This window comes from Oenanthe melanoleuca, chromosome 4A (genome assembly GCF_029582105.1).
Source record: "Oenanthe melanoleuca isolate GR-GAL-2019-014 chromosome 4A, OMel1.0, whole genome shotgun sequence".
NCBI lineage: Eukaryota > Metazoa > Chordata > Aves > Passeriformes > Muscicapidae > Oenanthe > Oenanthe melanoleuca.
In genome coordinates, this window is record NC_079338.1 from 8,230,082 (window position 1) to 8,248,710 (window position 18,629).

At 45.9% G+C, this 18,629-nt stretch overlaps 1 protein-coding gene across 1 annotated transcript in view; it reads left to right on the forward strand.

The window, feature by feature from the left end:
- The first annotated feature begins 1,156 nt into the window (after positions 1–1,156).
- The window catches only part of IRS4 (insulin receptor substrate 4), a 28,073-nt gene continuing 10,600 nt past the window's right edge, over positions 1,157–18,629 (forward strand). The window contains exon 1 of the mRNA XM_056491631.1: positions 1,157–10,530. Coding sequence (XP_056347606.1) covers positions 7,047–10,530 — 3,484 coding nt within the window. The 5' untranslated portion in view covers positions 1,157–7,046. The remainder of the gene's footprint in view (positions 10,531–18,629) is intronic.

Here is an 18,629-nt window from a genome sequence, read left to right on the forward strand (position 1 = left end):
CCCACAGCAAAGTAGGTGGGGCTCTAGTGAAGGATATAGGCCAGATGTTGAAGGAGCAATGCCAGATGTTAAAGGAACACAGCCAGATGTTGAAGGAGCACTTTTCTCCAGCTGGTGAGAAACCCTCCCCCTGCCCTAAATAGGGAGAGTCAGATGGTGCTGCAGTGGGACCCGTAGATGTTGTATCTGTCCAGGTTCCAGCTGGATCACAGGGACAGCCACAGCCAGCAGCAGTTGCCCCTGTGGAAACTAGAAAATCTAAGATTAAAACGAGGCACCTCGATAATAGGGATCAGCCAGGAGGGTCCTCACAACCAGCAAGGGAGCCAGAGGTTGTGATCATCACCGAGTCCCTCTCATACGACAGTCTCCGTAACCTGTGAAAAAACATTGTACAGCGGGGCCGTGAGCCTTTTACAACTTGGTTACTCCAGGTCTGAGATCTTACGGGAACAGGTGTACAACTGGATGGAACTGAGGCCAGGAATTTGGGATCCTTGACCCAGGACTCAGGTGTGGACCAGATATTCATAAGGGAGCAAGGCCTCCTTTCTCTCTGGGACCGGCTTTTAACGAGTGTGAGAGAGAGGTTTATCCACAAAGAGAGAATGCAGGACCACCACTGTAGAATGTGCTGGAAGACTCTTGAGGAAGGGATCCAGCAGCTGAGAGAAGTGGCAGTATTAGAGGTACTCTTTGGGAGGGATGGACAGCATGACAATGACCCTGACAAGGTCAGGTGCACAGGGCAGATGCTGTGGAATTTGGCAACCCTGGGGCCATCTCAATATACCACCTTCATTGCAATGATCAATGCTGATAACCACCAAGAGACAGTGGGTTCTGTTGCTAACAAACTCAGAAATTTCGAGAGTATGTTGAATGGCCCAATGCAGGCCAATGTCTCTGCCGTGGCCAGGGACCTCCAAGAGGTCCAAGATAGGATGAGGAATATGAGGGAGGAGATAAGGGAGGAGATAAGGAAGATCAGTGCAGCACCAGTGCGAGTCACAGGCCCCAAATCTAGAACCCAGTGCTCCCCAGCTAGGGAGAGAGGGTACACCCCATGAGCTGACCTGTGGCTCTTCCTGCAAGACCATGGGGAAGACATGGAAAAATGGGATGGGAAACCCACTTCTGTCCTGGCAGCACGGGTGCGTCAACTCAGGGAGGGAAATGCCAACCAAGGGAACCGCGCTAAAATGAAGGTAGCCTTGGCCTCCCACAACCAAGGTCCAGAAGGGAGGATGATGTGTCAGATCCCCTGGAAGGAACCTCCACTATGTATGCCCAGGAAAGAAATAATAACCAGGGCTAGAGGGGCCCTGCTTCTAGCCAGGGAGAGGCATGGAATGACAGGATCTATTGGATAGTGTGGGTGCGATGGCCTGGCACATCAAAGCCAAAGAAACATGAAGTGCTAGTTGATACTGGTTCACAGTGCACCTTGATACCATTAGAACATGTGGGGAAGGTACCTGTTTCCATTGTTGGGGTGACAGGGGGATCACAGAAATTCACTTTGCTGGAAGCTGAGATTAGCCTGACAGTGAAGGGGTGGCAGAAACATCCAATTGTAACTGGCCCAGGGGCACCGTGCATTCTAGGCATAGACTTCCTCAGGAACGGCTACTACAAAGACCCAAAGGGGTTCAGGTGAGCTTTTGGAATAGCTGCTGCAGCAGCAGAGAGCATTAAGCAGTTGAACAGCTTGCCTCAAACCCGCCAAGGCGAGCGCTATGTGTTGACCATGGTGGAAGCCACCACTGGGTGTTTGGAGACCTACCCTGTGCCTCACGCCACTGCTTGGAACACCATCCTGGGCCTGGAAAAGCACGTCCTCTGGAGGCATGGTACCCCTGAGAGAATTGAATCAGACAACGGGACTCTTTTCAAAAATAGCCTTATAAGCACCTGGGCTAGAGAACATGGCCTTGAGTGGGTGTACCATATTCCCTACCATGCACCAGCGGCTGGGAAAGTCAAACGGTGCAATGGTCTGCTTAAAACCACCTTAAAGGCACTTGGTGGGGGGACTTTCAAAAACTGGGAGATCAATCTACGAAAGGCCACATGGTTAGTGAGTACCCGAGGTTCCACTAACTGAGCAGGCCCTGCCCAATCTGAGCCCTTGGGAACACCATATGGAGATAAGGTCCCAGTGGTACACCTGAGAGGCATGTTAGGAAAAAGAGTTTGGGTGAACTCTGCCTCCAGCAAAGACAATCCTGTTCGTGGGGTGGTTTTCGCACAAGGACCAGGTTGCACTTGGTGGGTGATGCAAAAGGATGGAGAGACCTGATGCATACCCCAAGGAGACCTTGTTCTAGGGTGAACTATCTATGATACTGTGCCTGTAACTGCATGTATGTATATGATTTAAAAGTTTTAATTGCTGTAGCATGTTGGCATGGAAAAAATTCGGGTGGATAATGTTGGTGGTTGAGTGTTTTTCTATTACTGTGTCAATTTAAAGAATTTTTCCCATTATCATGCCAATGGAGCTGGCCAGGTTACACCCAAGACCTTTGACGACTCTAGATAAAAGGGTTAGGTAGGAGTGGCTTCAGGAGGGGCTCCTGTGCTTCCAGAGGGGACTCGTGCTTCCGGTGGGCTCAGCGGAGGACACCCCCCCATCTGAAGCCACGCAGATGAATGCAGGAGAGCCAGACCCTCTGCGATCACCTGCCCTGCATCTGCCCTGTGGACACAGCGAATCACCTGGACACAGACGGTGAGCGAGGAGCTGCCCCCTCCAGCCGCTCCCCTGTGAGACCGGCATGGCCGCTGCCACCCCCTCCCGCCTCCGCTCCCACCTGCTCTCTGCAGCTGCTGGGCTTTGCTCCGGCTGCAGCATCGGGACCGAGTGCAGAGAGAGTGTGCCTGCAGCTAAAGAAAGGACTGGGACCGAGTTATCTGTTCTGTTTTGTTGGTCATTTTAACAACTGCTGTTATCTCTGCTTGTACGGTTAAATATATGAGTAAAAGAGCTGTTATTCCTACCCCCTTATCTCTGCCTCAGAGTCTTTGATTCAAACAATTATAATTCTTGGGGGAGTGGAATTAAAGTCTCTATTTCAAAGGAAAACTTCTGCCTTTATTGGCAGACACCTGTCCTTCAAACCAGGACACTAACAAATTAGGACTTCTCAGTGCTTGATTCCTAATTGGATACCAGAATCATTAACCTGTTTAAACATAAAGAATAATGGACCTTTGCATTGATAGCTGATCTAATATTAACAAATGAGTACTTCAATTTCAATTTTATTTACTAGTAAATCACTGTTCATCTGCAAAACCTGCTGCCTGAATCTGTTAGAAGTCATTGCAGAGCTTAATTTACTGATTGGCTGATTGTTTGATTATACTAGTTTTAATTCTTAAATTTAACTGACAAAAAAATTATTTTTGTTTGTTTCCATGTGAGTGCAACTAATTTGCTTAAAAATTCATAAGAACTCAGATTTGTCTAATCATATTGGTGATTATTGCCAAGTCTACTGGGAATCAAACTTGAATGGTCCTTTTCAAGTATATTCATGCATGTGTTGCTGATATTGTTTCTCACTGTGACAGATTTGTCTCCTATAGGATGAAAAGTGAGTGCCCAAGGAATGAGCATTAGTTTCAGAGCTGACAAGTAAGTAAAATGTCTCATCTACCTACACATCAGCAGATAAACTATACTCTGGACATCTGATGGTTACAGAGTTCCACATGGAAGTAGTAAGGCATTCCTGCATTCTATGCCACCCTTCCTCAAAGCTGTGCTAAGGGCACTAAATTAATGAGCCAACCTCGAAGAGAAATAATTTCCTTCCATGAGTAAGTGGAGAAGTGGAGGGAATTTGGGTCAGAAGCAAACATAATCGTCATTCTGCTCCCTTCTGTGTCAGCACAGGAAGCTGGCTGGACACGAAGGAAGGAACGTGTTCCATCCGGCAGAGTCTGATGGCACACTCCCCACTTGTGCAATATTACAGTTCAGGAGAAATATGACTCAGAGGATGCCTCTGAGTTACAATTTCTCACTGAGCTGCTCCGAACGGACATGGCCACATTTTGTCCCATCTTGGAACAGACCCGCCTCACCCTGCATTCTCAAGTGTGTAAAGCAAGCACTGACTTTGTGAGAGGCACCAAAGCACTGGGCACTAATTCCTTTTGCAATTAAACCAGTCTCACATATACTAACGAAAAGGCAACCACTCTTTACTAATGACGTTAAACTGTAAAGAAGCGCATTTAGTATGTATGTTGTCCGAGATGTCTGTGGTGTCACGCTATATACATTTAAAATAATTCCTTACAGACCGACAAAAGTATTTTCACCGCGCCTTTCAGAAGCGGAAATTGCGGGCTCTCTAGAGCTCACGGCATTTCCACAGCCAGGTGCACTCCCTGAAGCTCGCTCCGGGAGCGGCAAGACGGGAGCGCCATCCGTCCGTCCCCCCGCGGGTCCGGAGGCGCTCCCGGCCGCCGCCCGGCGCCCTCCCACTGGGACGGGTACAAAGCCACGTCCTCGCACCCGCCAGAACGGCCGTGGCCCCTCGACAGAGCTGCCATGGGAACAAGCCGCCGCCCAGGTTGCAGAGCCTCTCCCAGGGAGTGGGGGGCAGTGCGGGAGGAGCGGAGCGAGCTGTCGCGGTGGTGCTGCGTGCGGAGAGAGATTAAGGAGCATCAGGGAGTTCCAGAAAGGTGGAATCAAGCTCTTCCCTCCCTGAGATGGAAACAGGGACGACCACCAGAGAAAACCCATAATCACACCTCTTAAATACATTTAACTAAATACATAAATAGCCCCTTCTTAAATACATTATCCTTGAGGCGCTAGCACCGCGTGGGCTGGCACTGGCTATACTACTGGACGTAGGGGAAATTTCTGGCAGCTCCTCTCAGAAGCCACCCGTGTAGACTCTACGCCCAGCTACCCACACCTACTGAAATAAATAACCCACTGCATGTCACCAACACCACACTGCCTCTGCCAGCAAACCCAACACATTCCATCCCTCACCTCTGGGACAAATTACATATCTGACACGCAGAATGAAAGAAAACATAGAGCTATTTATCCCAAAATAAAATAAGTGGGTGATGGGAGTTGGTGTCAGGAATTGTTGAGAGTTGTCATCTCATAATGAATCATAGGTGATGTAGCCCAAGAATGACGTTGAAAGCAAATCAAGACAGAAAGTAAAGAGACCTGTGGTCAAAATTACTGGCTAGGGAAATGATCTTTGCTGTTGTATTACAGGAAAAGGATTACTTTTACACTTGACATGACTGGTACACACAAATCCCTAACTAAAATAAAACGTACCTTTGGCAGAGGTGCTTTTCTTAAGAGTGAGAACCAGAAACAGCCTCCGTGGCCAACACCCTGCCCTGCCGCAGTTTAAGCACCCCCACACCACAGCACAGGAACATGGCTTGGGTTCTGAGCTGTAACGGACCTGACGTTGGACAGCGTTCTCTGTGAGGACATAGGCCAGCTGGCAAAAGGAGGAATTAATTACCAGACGAAGAAAGTGTTGGGGAAGTGGGCAGAGGACTGGAAGTGGCTCCCTGCCCTCCAACATTGCTTCTGAAATGGTGGGAGAGCCGTACATGTAATAACATCCAGCGCAGTATTTTATTGATACAATTAATCTAGATGGAGCAGAGATTTTTACGGCACACAAGTGCCCATTAACTGTGAAACAGAATTAATTTGCTCTTCACTCTTCGTATTTCGACTTAAACCCTAGGAATTATGTCATTGGCCTACTCGCATGCCACAAGCAATGGACTGCACAGCAGTCACAAGATTAACACGACTGTCACCCCACTAAAACCCCACTGCGACTGGCACCGGGCAATCCCAAACCTGAGACAAGTTACATCAGTGCATCGGAAACAAACAACCCACTGCAAGCCACCAACACCGCGCTGCTTCTGCCAGCGCAGGAAGTGGGGGATGAGGGGGCTGTGAGGAGGTCTTTGGGGTTCTGAGAGCTTAGGGGGCTATGAGGGCTGTGAGGGTTCTGAGGGTGCTGCGGAGGCTATGAGAGAATCTGTGAGGGCTTTGAGGGGGCTCTGAAGGCTGAGAAGATGTATGGGGTCCGAGACGGCCAGTGAGGCAAAACCCTGATGTCTGTACGGAGACAGGAGCGACAGCACAACGCCCACCGCCGACCTTCGCGCCCACACCCAACCCCGGCACTTGCGCACTGGCAGGTTGTTTACTTCCTTCGGGGCGCGCGCTCCGCCCCCACTCGCGCGCCCTCCCCGCCGGCCAATGGCAGCCGCCGCCAGCCCCGCGCGCTAGGGGCGAGTCCCGCCCCGAAGGAACCTGGAGAACGCAACGTCAGCCGGTAGTGCTCGTCAGCCGGGGCTTTGCGCTGATTATCCAAGCAGCCTGCCCATCTTCTCAAGGCCCCCCTTTCCTCTTTACTCTCGCCGCCGAATACATAACTCCCTGGCCTTGCCTCCCCCGTCTGTGTGTGTGAGGCGCAGATTGGCTGTCGGACCGACCGCTCAACACTCCTGCCAATCACAATCGGCCCTCCTCTTTTTCCAGCACAGGAAACACCTCTGCAGGTCGCGGCCAGCCCGGGACGGCCACTGCCTCCCATTGGTCCGCCGCGTTGCCCGTCCGCCGTAGCCCCACCTGCCCGGACAGGGCGTAGCGAAACCTGCCCCTCCTCCCTGCTCCGCCCGCTGATTGGCTTGCTGGAGAAGGACTGCCGTTTCCTATTGGCTCGGCCACTGCCACTCTGGTGCGCGGCCCGGTCGTCTCGCCGTTGCCCCTTCGCCCAGCGCACTGGGCGCTCCGCCCTCCACGGCGTCACATGATGTTTTCGCCGCGCTGCTGCTGCCGCCGCCGCTGCCGCCCGTGAGTGCGAGTGGCCGGAGCGACTGGCGGAAGCGTGAACTCGGCTGGGGGCGCAGAAGCCAACGCCCGCTTCCCATGCACGGGGCACTGCTCCGGTGAGCGCGGATTCCCGCTGCCCGCTCTGTGCCCCTTCCCCGGCGGCATCGGACCCTGCGTGGCCCCTAAGATGGCGAGCGGGATGAATGGCCCGGGCGGCGGCGGCGGCGGCGGCGGCAGCAGCGAGGAGGAGCCGGGCACCCAACACACGGGAGGCGGAGCCGCGCCCCAGCAGGAGCCCGGCGTGCTCGGCGCGGCGGCGGGCGAGGGGGAGCCGGCGGCGGGCGAGGGCGGACGCTGCCCGTCTCCTCAGCCGCACCACCTGCTGCTGCTATTGCGGCGCTCCCCCAGCGCCTCGCTGTGCCCGGCGCCCGAGGCCACCCCCGCACCGGGCCGGGCCGTTCCCTCGGCGGGTCGCGGCGGGCAGCCCCCCTCGGCGGGCCGCAGCGCCGGCGAAGACGTGAGGAAGTGCGGGTACTTGCGGAAGCAGAAGCACGGGCACAAGCGTTACTTCGTCCTGCGGGCCGAGAGCCATCTGGCCCCCGCCCGGCTGGAGTACTATGACAGTGAGAAGAAGTTCAAGAGCAGCCTGCGGCCGGCGGGGGCCGGCGGGGCGGCTGCGCTGTGCTGCCCCCCACCCAAGCGGGTCATCCCCCTCTACCAGTGCTTTACCGTGAGCCGCCGGGCCGACGCTAAGCACAAGCACATCATCGCCCTGTACACCAAGGATGAGTACTTCGCCATGCTGGCCGAGAACGAAGCCGAGCAGGAGGCCTGGTACGAGGCCATCAGCGAGCTCATGAATCAGAGCAAGAGGGGCTTTCTGGAGCAGGAGGACCATGCTGATCAGCAGGTAGATGAGGATGATGAGCACTACGGGGCCACCCTGAGGCCTGGCACCGTGTTCAAGGAGGTGTGGCAGGTCAATGTGAAGCCCAAAGGCTTGGGACAAACGAAGAACCTCACTGGAGTGTATAGGTTGTGCCTTTCCAGCAAGGCCATCCACCTTGTCAAGCTGAACTCGGAGGTGCCCTCTGTTCACTTGCAGCTTATGAACATTCGCCGCTGCGGGCACTCAGAGAACTTCTTCTTTATTGAAGTGGGCAGGTCTGCCTCTATTGGACCTGGAGAACTCTGGATGCAAGTGGATGATTCGGTTGTTGCCCAAAATATGCACGAGACTTTTCTGGATACCATGAAAGCTCTAAAGGCCTTTGCAGAGTTCAGACCCCGAAGCAAGAGCCAGTCTTCCGGTGGTGGCAGTGGTACGAATCCCATATCCTTCATCACCACTAGGAGGCACTTGGGCAACCTACCCCCCAGCCAGACAGGCTTGCAGAGAAGATCTAGAACTGAGAGTGTTGCTGGAGGGACTCCTCCTACCACCAAAAGCAACAATTCCTATCGTTTCAGAACATCCAGTGAAGGAGAAGGAACCATGACTAGACCTTTTAGGTCAGTGACGGGGAGCCTGATCCACCTGAATACTGCAAGGATGAATCTGGGCCGTCAAGAAGGGAGTGGAAGGTATATGAGAGCTGCTTTCAGCTCATCTTACCACACCAGGTCTGCTTCGCTGCCCGTTTCTCATTTTCCCTCCACCACAAGTCCCATCAGTGTCTCTTCCAGCAGTGGCCATGGTTCTGCTTCAGACATGCTGACCAGGCCTTCTAGCTCATCTGTTTGTGGTTCCCCAAGTGATGGGGGATTCATCTCCTCTGATGAGTATGGCTCCAGCCCTGGAGACTTCAGGTACTTTCGGGTGAGGAGTAATACACCAGATTCGCTGGGAAACACACCACCTATCAGAGAGGAGAACTGTCTGAGTGAGTATATGTCCATGAATAAGCATCAGGGAGATGATGGTTCAAGAGATGATTATATGGAAGCTGAAAAATGTTTCAGGAAAAGAACGTACTCTCTAACAAAGCCAACTTCTGTAGTAGTGCAGCAGAAGACAACACAAACTACAGCTTTGTTGGATGAAGATTCTGCAGGAAATCATGGACGATTACTTTATTCTGAAATACCAAAATTGAAAGATAACCGTGAATTGGAGTACAGTGACACTAACCTTGATTCCATGTGTAACCAAAGCAGGAGTAAAGCCAGGGATGATGGGTACATGCCAATGATGCCAGGAGTTACATCTTCTCTTTCCAGCACCAGTGATTATTTGCCAATGACTCCTAAAAGCATGTCTGTTCCAAAGCAGATTAACAATTCATGGTCACCATCTCAGGTTGATTCTCGAGGCTATATGATGATGTTTCCGAAGGGCAGCTCTTCACCTGTACGAAGTCCTTTAACTGGATTTGCTTCTAAAGGAAGTAATGAGAAGGTTATAAACAACGAGTATATGGATATGTCACCTGGTAATTCAGTTCCAAAGCACCCCAGTGATTCAAATTATATTCATACCACATCTGTTTCCAAAGGTTTTAGTTCATATTTTTCTTTGCCCCGAAGCTTTAAGGCATTATCAGGACAAAATGGTGACCACAGTGAATATGTTCCAATGTCTTCTCCTGGAAAACTCTTGTATAGTGCACCAGAAAATGTAAAGGAGATCAGCAGTGATACTCTGGCTAATGGCATCTCTAAATTGCCAATGTTGAAAGGTTCAGATGAAGGACTTTTGCAGAACAGGGCTACCAGGCCCACACGACTGCCCCTAGGTACAAGAGGGAGTAATACCATCCCTAGAATGTATGATCGTACAGTTCCACCTGAGCCAGCGAGTCCTGGTGAATACATAAATATTGATTTTAATGAAAAGGCGAGTAACACACCGTATTCCTTATCTGCAGAAGGATCTCCATCATCTCTAGGCTCAAGTAGTGACCATAGACAGTCACCGCTCTCTGATTACATGAGTGTTGACTTGGATGTGCAGTCACCAAAAGCAGTGAAGGAGCTGTCAAACTCTCTTACAGATATTTCAGTTTATGCAAGTTCCGGTATTCCTAGAAACCAGCCAAACCCTGACTATTCCAGGCTTTCATTTGGTGCTGCTTGTGTTAGCACGGCAAGTAACAGGACTGATGACTACACCGAGATGACGTTCAACATAGCAGCAACACCACCAAGGCCATTTGCCACTGAATCTGACAATGCTGTAAAGATGGATAGTCCATCTTCCATCGTTAGTAGACTCTGCATTGTTGATAGATATGCTGGTAGCAGTAGCTTCTCTGTCCCTAGCTCTGATCCTCCTATAGGACCGAAAGTGATTCGAGCTGACCCTCAAGGCAGGAGGAGACATAGTTCTGAAACGTTCTCTTCTGCTGGGACTGTGATGACCTCATCCTCTTTCTTTACTGACGGTAGCAAAAGACACAGCTCTGCCTCATTTGACAACGTTTGGTTAAAACCAGATGAGAACATTGCTGATCGTCAGGAAAGCAAAATGTCCAGGGATACCTCAGCTGGATTTCAGAATGGCTTAAACTACATTGCTCTGAATTTACGTGATGACCGTCTAAGCTGTGAGGCGAGTACTACAGCGCCAGCTTGCCATCTCCAAAATGGTACTTCGGGTTTGGACGGTGGAGCTTACGTAAGCATAGATTTCAGCAGATCAGATGGGCTGAAGTGTAACGCTGCAAGAAAAGGTTTGTAGCTTTAAAAGCACTTGCCTTTCGTGCTTGCTTAACTATAGGAGTTAGATTGTCTGCTTAGCACTGTTTTCAGAGTTGAGTAAGTGCTTTTTATAATCTCCAGTGTTATTCTAGTACAACCAGTTTTGTTGTAGTGCAGCATCTGAACCACTGAACAGCAGTGAAAAGGGATGTGATCCTGAGCCTAAAGGATTTATGTGCCTCTTTTAGGCAGTCAAAGGTGTTATCAAACTGTCATCTGCCTTTTTTAGTTTTTACTAATTTTATTAGCATAAGCATTAATGGTATGTCCTGTTGTCAGTTCTTGTCCTGAAGTTATGGTAGCTCTTGCCTTCACTTCTGTTTTGCTATTTTCCCCTTCTTAGAGCTAGATGACTCTTCATTTTTTTTTTTTCCCAAACTGAAATTTTTGTAATTTGAAAGCTGAAAATGGCTAAATTTAGTTTAGACCTCAAAAATTGAGGCTTAAATATATTTCTTGTTTCTTCTTAATGTAGTTGAAATACATATTACAGCGTTTTTTTAATGTGCAAATCTGTCCAAATCTATTTAGCTGAATCTCATATAAACTGAACTCAGTTTTTTTTCTCTTTAAAGATTTGGTGGCTCCTTTTTAGCTCTGGTCTCCACAGCATCCTTGTGTCCTCTGGAGAAGCCTGAGGACCTGGATGACCACTGTGGAGGGGGGCTCAGGCAACTTATGGCCTTCACATTCACCACCTAGGGCTCAGCTGAGCTGTAACCTTGCCCTGGGATCTGCCTTTTGTGTAGCAGGTGAGGAATGCCTGTGGTTGAGGAAGAGCAGGCTCTGAGCAGTGTCTTCAAGGTCAGAAACTTGGGAGGGGAGGCTTCTGCCTTTCAGATTGTCAGTGGTGTGACCCAGCAGTATGGTAATGCAGTTTGAAGTGTGCATAAAAATAAAGGTGTTGCAGGTGGGGAGAAAATATGAGAAAGAGGGAGGACACTCCTGTTCAAATGATAAGCTCTCATGGTGGGAGCAAAGCCAGTAAGTAGGGGTGTTGTGCATGTACCCCAGCTGAGTGGCAATGTGTGTGAGTGCTGTGCTGGAACTCTGAAAGAGTAGTCATTGCTTTGGTGCCAGTGACCCACTGGACTCCTTACAGTAATTCACTCTCCTGGTAGAAAACCATTCTGTTGGAAGTTGTTTTCCTCTCTTCACAAATGTACATATAATTGTTGGATACTAAGAGGAAATATTTAATCCTGGTTGGACATTGATACTTGTCTATTCTGTCCACAGATAAAGGACTAAGGGGGCAGGCTGCTGCTGACTTCGATATTTTTAGTTACAGTCTTAAGCACTGGAAGGATTTTTTTTTTCTAGTTTTGCTGTAAAACTAAGTTTCTAAAGGTAGAAGGTGTTGCAGGTGTTGGTTAAAACTGTATAGGCTTTTTTAGTGAAAAGTATAAACTGACTCAGCTCACATGCTATTCAGAGTCTGGCAGCACTGCTTGGGGCTGCGCAGAAATGTGTGGTTTGCCTTAGTGGTTGTTTTTCCTCTGCTTTGTTTTGTTGGTTGGAATCAAATTTAGAAGATGTTGAAAGTTGCTAGTCCAAGAAGTGCTTTCTTCCAAAGTAAGTCTTTCAGCACTTTAAAGATTTGTCTCCTAAATCTGCAGTCAGACGGACACTAATTGCTGCAGCTGGTTTGTTTTTGATTTTTTGTGGTTTTTTTTAAGCACCTCCAAAACCAGCAGAATTTTAAACTTGATCTTATTCCCCTTATATGACTAAAATCTGTGTTATAAAGTAAAATTGTTTAGAGAATTAAGATGCAAAAGGAACAGCTATGTTTTCCTTTCAGGTACATTGTAAATATTACATTGAAAAATACTTTACAAGATATACTGTGTTTAGAAATTTTATTAATGATAAGCATTTTGTGTACTATTGCTACCGCAAAATATCTACAGCCCCACGCTTGGCGTTTTTCTCTTTTCTGTTACAAGCTCCAGAGGAGTGAGAGGCATAACAGCTGCTGGCTTTTGTTGGGAATTGAGATTTTCTGGAAATGAAATGCATTAAAATGAGGCAAAACCAACTCTCTGTGCAAAAAACATGGGCTTTGCCAGGAAATCAAGCATTTTTCTAGTACTAGTAAGAGGCACAAAATTATACAAGACCTTACAATTTTCTATAAAGGCATTGTAAAATATTTCTGGTATATAGTAGGAGGGTGGGTGGGGTGTGGACACTGGTCACTTGTAGGGGCTCATGAAGGGATGAACCGATTTTGGAATAGTCCAGGCTAAAAGCAACTTGCCAGACTTGAATGCAGTACTGTAAATTTGTGGTGTGTATCTGTTTCTCAGGAATTACTTAAAATTCTTGATTATAAGGATAGCTGTTTACTTTCACGTGTGAAATCAGGTCTCTGAGCTATTGCAAGCACAATTTTAGAAGTCTGTATTCTTTAAACAGCTTATTGGTTTCTGTGGTAATAAAGCTTTTATTTTAATATTTAGAAAGGTTTCTGTAATCCAGAGGAACAGTTTCATATTCCATTAAGTAGTGAAAATGAAGCTTCATTCTTAAATCTATTGCCTCCTGAAGAGGCATAGTGTGCCTTTGGATAATTTATATTTTTAATACTTTTGGAGCTTCGGCAGAGCTGTGTGCTGTCTTTCTTGTTGCATTTCACTTTTTCAGTCTCTCTGCCTGAAAAAGTGCTCTGTGGCTAAATCAATTCTTAAATTTACGGTTTACTTCCTAGAAAGGAGCTATCCCATTTGTATTAAACTCTGTCAGGTAGAGAATTTCATCTCTTCTCCCTGAACCATGGTTTTATTGGAAGGAAAACACTTCCCAGCTTTGGATTGTTTGGTTTTTATTTTTGTTTGCTTAAATGGCATATTGTGTTCTGTGACTCAGCTGTGTTCTCCAAACTGTCAAGGGTGGTCGAGTGATTTTCAATGCATCACTGCTCCCTCATTGTAATTCCCAAACTACTTCTGGTTCGGGTTCACTGATGCAAATCAAACTTTTTTTTCCTCCTTCTCCATTCATGACATGCATGGAGGAGGGAGAGAGCACAAACTTGGAATGGTAGCTAGGCCTGACTTGTTATTAAACTTGTTTTTGGGGCTTAGGCAAAGCTGAGCTCAGGTTTTATGTTGATATGATAAAAAGAATATAAGATCCTGATTTTCTGTGCTTGCAGTTTAAGGAGGTCATTAGCAAAACAATTTCATCATGAAATTGTTACACAATATTGAAGTAAGTGGTTTGCAGTTTTGATTACATGAATCTGAGTCATGACATTTTGTACTAGGGGTACAGAACACTTAAGCTACTGCAAACAGGGTTTAGCTAATGTATACCTTGTTATTGGGCCTTGTAGAAACTAAGCAGGATAATGAGAATGGTAATAAAATGCATAATGAGTCCTGTGTAATACAAGTTTCTTCAGTCTTAATTAGAAATATTATACCTGCAGAGATACCCTGGACTCGAAGAACAGCTGTTTAGTGTAAATGTAATGTTCAGTTTAAAAAATAGCAACTTGGCTATTTTACACCCACTCTTCAATCTTGTCTACTACTCTGTGATACTTATCTGATACTCTAACACGATGCTGGATACTATTTAAGATGTTCTCTAAAGTGCAGGATTATAATATAATAGTTCCTCACTTTTTAATCTCTCCTATGCTAGAGTGGGTAAGAGTGCTGTGTACACTTTGGGAAGCTGAGAGGAAGGAAAACAACAACAGCTGTAAAGCATAATTTATTTTCCTAATTGTCCAAATACTTTCAGGTAACTTCCATGTTTCAAATGCAAAATCTTGAAGAATATAAGGAACGATATAAACTGAGAAATTCAGAAGCTGAAAGTTTTATCTATTCCTAATATAGTAAATTGCAATTTATGGGATATGAAGCAAATAACCACTCCTTTTGGGTTTTAAATAGTGGTTTTAAAATTTGTTTTAAACTGAGGCTCTTCTGTATTGGCAGAATATTTAAGGCAGGGGCCCATTTAAAAATAATTTGAAGAACTCTGTTGCAGCACATTCAAATGCTGATGTGTATCCCACATCTCTGAAGTAGTGCTGGGATAATAATTTTTAAAAAAACCCAAACAACTCAAACCACTTTAATCTTGCTGCAACAGATGCTACTTGAATAACATTGGGTAATTTACAACTATGCTTGAAAATTCCCAGGGAATTTCTTCTTGAGTAGTATGTGAGCTTCTGAAGGCAGAAGAGATTTTTGGTGTGTGGTATGGGAGTGAGTTAATTATGACGTATTTGGCCAAGAATCAGTTCGGTTTTACTTTTACTTTGGTGAGAAAGTTTAAGACAAGAATGTTCCCCTGCCATTGAAAGAGAATACTTACTTAGAGTCAGTGTTGAAATAATTCTGGAAATCAGCTTTCCGGACTTTAAATCCATAGTTACAGCTAATCGTGACATTTGTCTTTTTGGAAGTCTAAAACCTTTTGCTTGTAGTTGTCTAGTAGGTGAAAGCATTGGCTGCAGGATGCAGGGTGGTCTAGGAATAATCCAGCGTAGGTTCAGAGTGCTTTTTTGGTAATTTTTGGGTTTTGTTTTTTATTTTAAAGTCGTTTGTTGAAATCTTAAATGCATTATTACCCTTTTACTCTTCCCTCTACAACTTCTCATTTTCCCCTCCTCCCTTGATGTCTGAGGGCCCCTTGTTCCCCTGTTGCTGGGGCAGCAGGTTGGAGTTGCAGAGGGTGGGCAGTGCGCAACCTTTCCAGAGGTTGTGTTCCAACGTGTGATTACTGGGGTGGTTTGTCACTAGGTATTTCTTTGAGGGTTTTTTATGTCCAGAGGTATGTTAGCAGTAGGTGGAGTTTGGGTTTGCTTTTCTCTATGTATGGCCTTTCTTAATGAAAGGATCTTTAATACATTTTTGTCATTTTGATTGGTTGGAGGAGGATTTATACCTTGAGGTTTTGGGTGGCACTAAAAAGAGCTTGTAATACTGTGTTGCAACTTGGCGTGTGTGTGCTCTGTTTGTGGATCTGTGGTGCTCCCAAAACCATACTGAATTCTGTTGATTGCACTGACAAGTTTGTTTTTCTGAGCTGAAGAAGGAAACAAACTGCACAGTTCTGTTTTAGGTACTGTTGTGATCAAATGTGGCATTCTTCAACTCAAAGGAAAATTGAGTGATAAAACTGGAAGGCAGCTGTGAGAGAGTCAAGTTTTCTGGAGCTTGGGGATGTAATGTTACTGCTGTTTTCTCTTAAAAATGGCCTATTATCTTAAAACACACCCTTAAATGGCGTGTCATGACTTGGCTAGAGAACTATTTGATGGTCCACTCTGAAAATTTGCTGTTTAACTTTTTTCAATTTAGGTTCTACATATTCACAACAATCCTATTGATCAAGTTGCACTATTGTCTTGCAGCTTTAGGCAGTGACAAGGGAAAAATGGAGATTTATGACTCTGTGAACATCACTCAAGCTTAGAGATGGGTTGTGATTTACTTTAGAGGCAGAGCTGTGATCAGGAAGGAATTTCTGACATACTTGAGCACAGTGAGAAGACAAAGGTAAAGGAGCCTGACTCATCAAAGGCATTTCAGAGGTGTTGCTGAGTATCTTATCTAAATGATCTTAAACATACATAGTATTTGGATTTGTGGAGATTTTGCTTCAGGTGTAGCATTACCCCAGTAGCAACAGTGTTAGTAGGCTTAGCAAGAATTTCTGCCCTCTTCAAGTCATGAACTATATCTTAAGGGCCAGAGGTTGCTTATTTCCAAACATTATTTTTCTGTTGATTTAGATCTGTGGTTGGATGGAAACCATTGAGACTCTACCTGTGTGTGTATATACATGTATTTTGTCTGCCAGTGATTCGTGAGTTAAATGTGAGGTCTAATCTTTATTTTCTTCCAAGAAAGATTTTTGAAAGAAGTGGCTTATATTGAAATTACTATAGGTGAGATTTGGCTGTGGTTTCAAGGTAAAGATATGACTTAATGTGTCTCAAGAAAATTGAAAACTTTAATAAATTACTACTGAAGGTAAATAGGGGTTGTATTCATTTCATAGCATATGTATGTTATGAACTTCTATACATACCAAACTGAATTATTATTTAAGACATGAAATAGATAAGAATAGTACTTCCTTTTTGCTAGGGTATGAAAGACTGATAAATATGCTGCCCACTTGGACGAAGATTTCATTTTTAGTAGAACAGAATTTTGTTTAAATACTTGAGAATATCAAAATGCCATTTTTTTTTTTTTTCTGAAAATTTTAGGAAGTAGTATCAAGAGGCTGAAAACAACCCTATTAGAATTGGTTTCTGAATTTATTGAGGCACTGTTGAGGGATACCCTCTTTCCACAGGGAATAGTGTGATTCTGTTCCTGTACTCATGCAGATCCAGCTTTATTGCTTTTTGCTTTCTGTTTATGGTTTTTGCTGACCAGATGAATTTCCATGTAACTTTTTTTCCTGCTGGATAGCCTGAGCCTGAATTACTTCTTGGGAACTTGTGCTTCTTCTTACCCAGATCGCTAGGCTAGCAGGAAGTTCTTAGTGATAGTAAAGCAGATGTTGCATCATTGATAAATATTGATTGCAAACTAGCCCAAGAGCTTTTCTTGTGAGCTGTGGATGCATCATTTGTATGAAACCCATTTTAAGCTATTGACAAGCACTGGCATTTCTGTTTCCTGTATAGAATTCTTTTGAATCTTAAGTTAATCTGTTAGAACAATTTGTAAGCTCTTTGCTTTTCCAGTAGTACAGTTGCTCCTTAACGACATTTGTTCTTTGTTGTGTGAAATGCTTTGGGATGCCCTTTTTGTCTATATTTCACCGTGCGGTATTTTTTTGGAGTGGGTGGGATTTGTATGTAAGTGTTTTTAGAAAAAAGATGTTTTAAAATTGTAGATTGTGGTGAACAGGAAATCAGTTAGAAATGAGCTGAAAAAATTAACAGGTTTGATCTTGAGGTCATTCAGACCTCATTCATTATTATGACAGTCTTTTAATGAAAGCATGTAGCTTCAGACAGGATCTCTCCAGACATGATCTCTACTTGTTGTGGAACCTGATCAGGTAGACAGGATGGAGGTCCCTGTATAGTGCCGCAAATGCTAATGTGTTGGTCCCTCTCCTAAGGAGCTTACAACTTAAAGGTGAAACTAAAGAGACGGATGAAACCTAATGTGCTGGGGTGGAGAGTAAGATAGAGATCAAAGCTTCTACCATTGGCAGAGTCCAGATAAGAGCCTGGAAGAGATAAAAGGCTGCTGAGAGTGGTTGTAGGGCAGGAAGCTGGTAGAGGCACTTCGGAGGGATATGCGCATGGCAGGGAGCAAGGGAAGGTAGTGAGCTATAAATACAGTGGTCCTAATGGTTTAAATGGCTTGAAAAGGATGAGGTAAATGTCAGAACACAGGCCAGGATATTAATCTTGGTAAGAGGAATGTGGGCCAACATGTATCTCTTGAGTTAGGATCATGTCCCAGTGTTTACTTCTCTCTTAGACATGGAATGTGATTTTTTTTTTTTTCCAGTTTTTATTTCTTTTTCCTGTCAGTTAATTTTCCTGCAGGCATGTGGCTGGTAGATTTGGTGTGAGCAGTTATGCAGAAATGCATAGCAAAACATTGCATCACCCTGTGCAGCATCCCTTGGCACTTAGTGTTGTGTGGACTCTGTTCTTGGTGAGACTTCGCTCCAGAAGCAGCAAAGCTGGTGGAACTAACTTGGTGTTACTGTTGGTTCATTCTTGGGGTTTTTTCAGGTGGTATCTCTGAGTTTGAGGCAGTCTTCTAGCATTGGAGAGAAGGCATAGTGGGACTTGGAAGATAATCACTTGTAGTATTCATAACCAATTCTCCAGAGCATTTGGAGCCCATCTCTAGGTGGGGAGGTCTGCATGGGACCTCATTGCTGCTGCAGTTCTGTCAGCTGCAGGAATGACGCCTGTGGAGGCTGGAGTGCAGCACAATTCACTTTCACAAGAGAAAGTTACTTTATTTTTTGTGTCTGTAGATCAGGTTGAACAAATGCTGTAGTGGTCTTGGGTAAGTCTGGAAGTGGTGGCAACTTTGAGGCTTGATTCACTGTT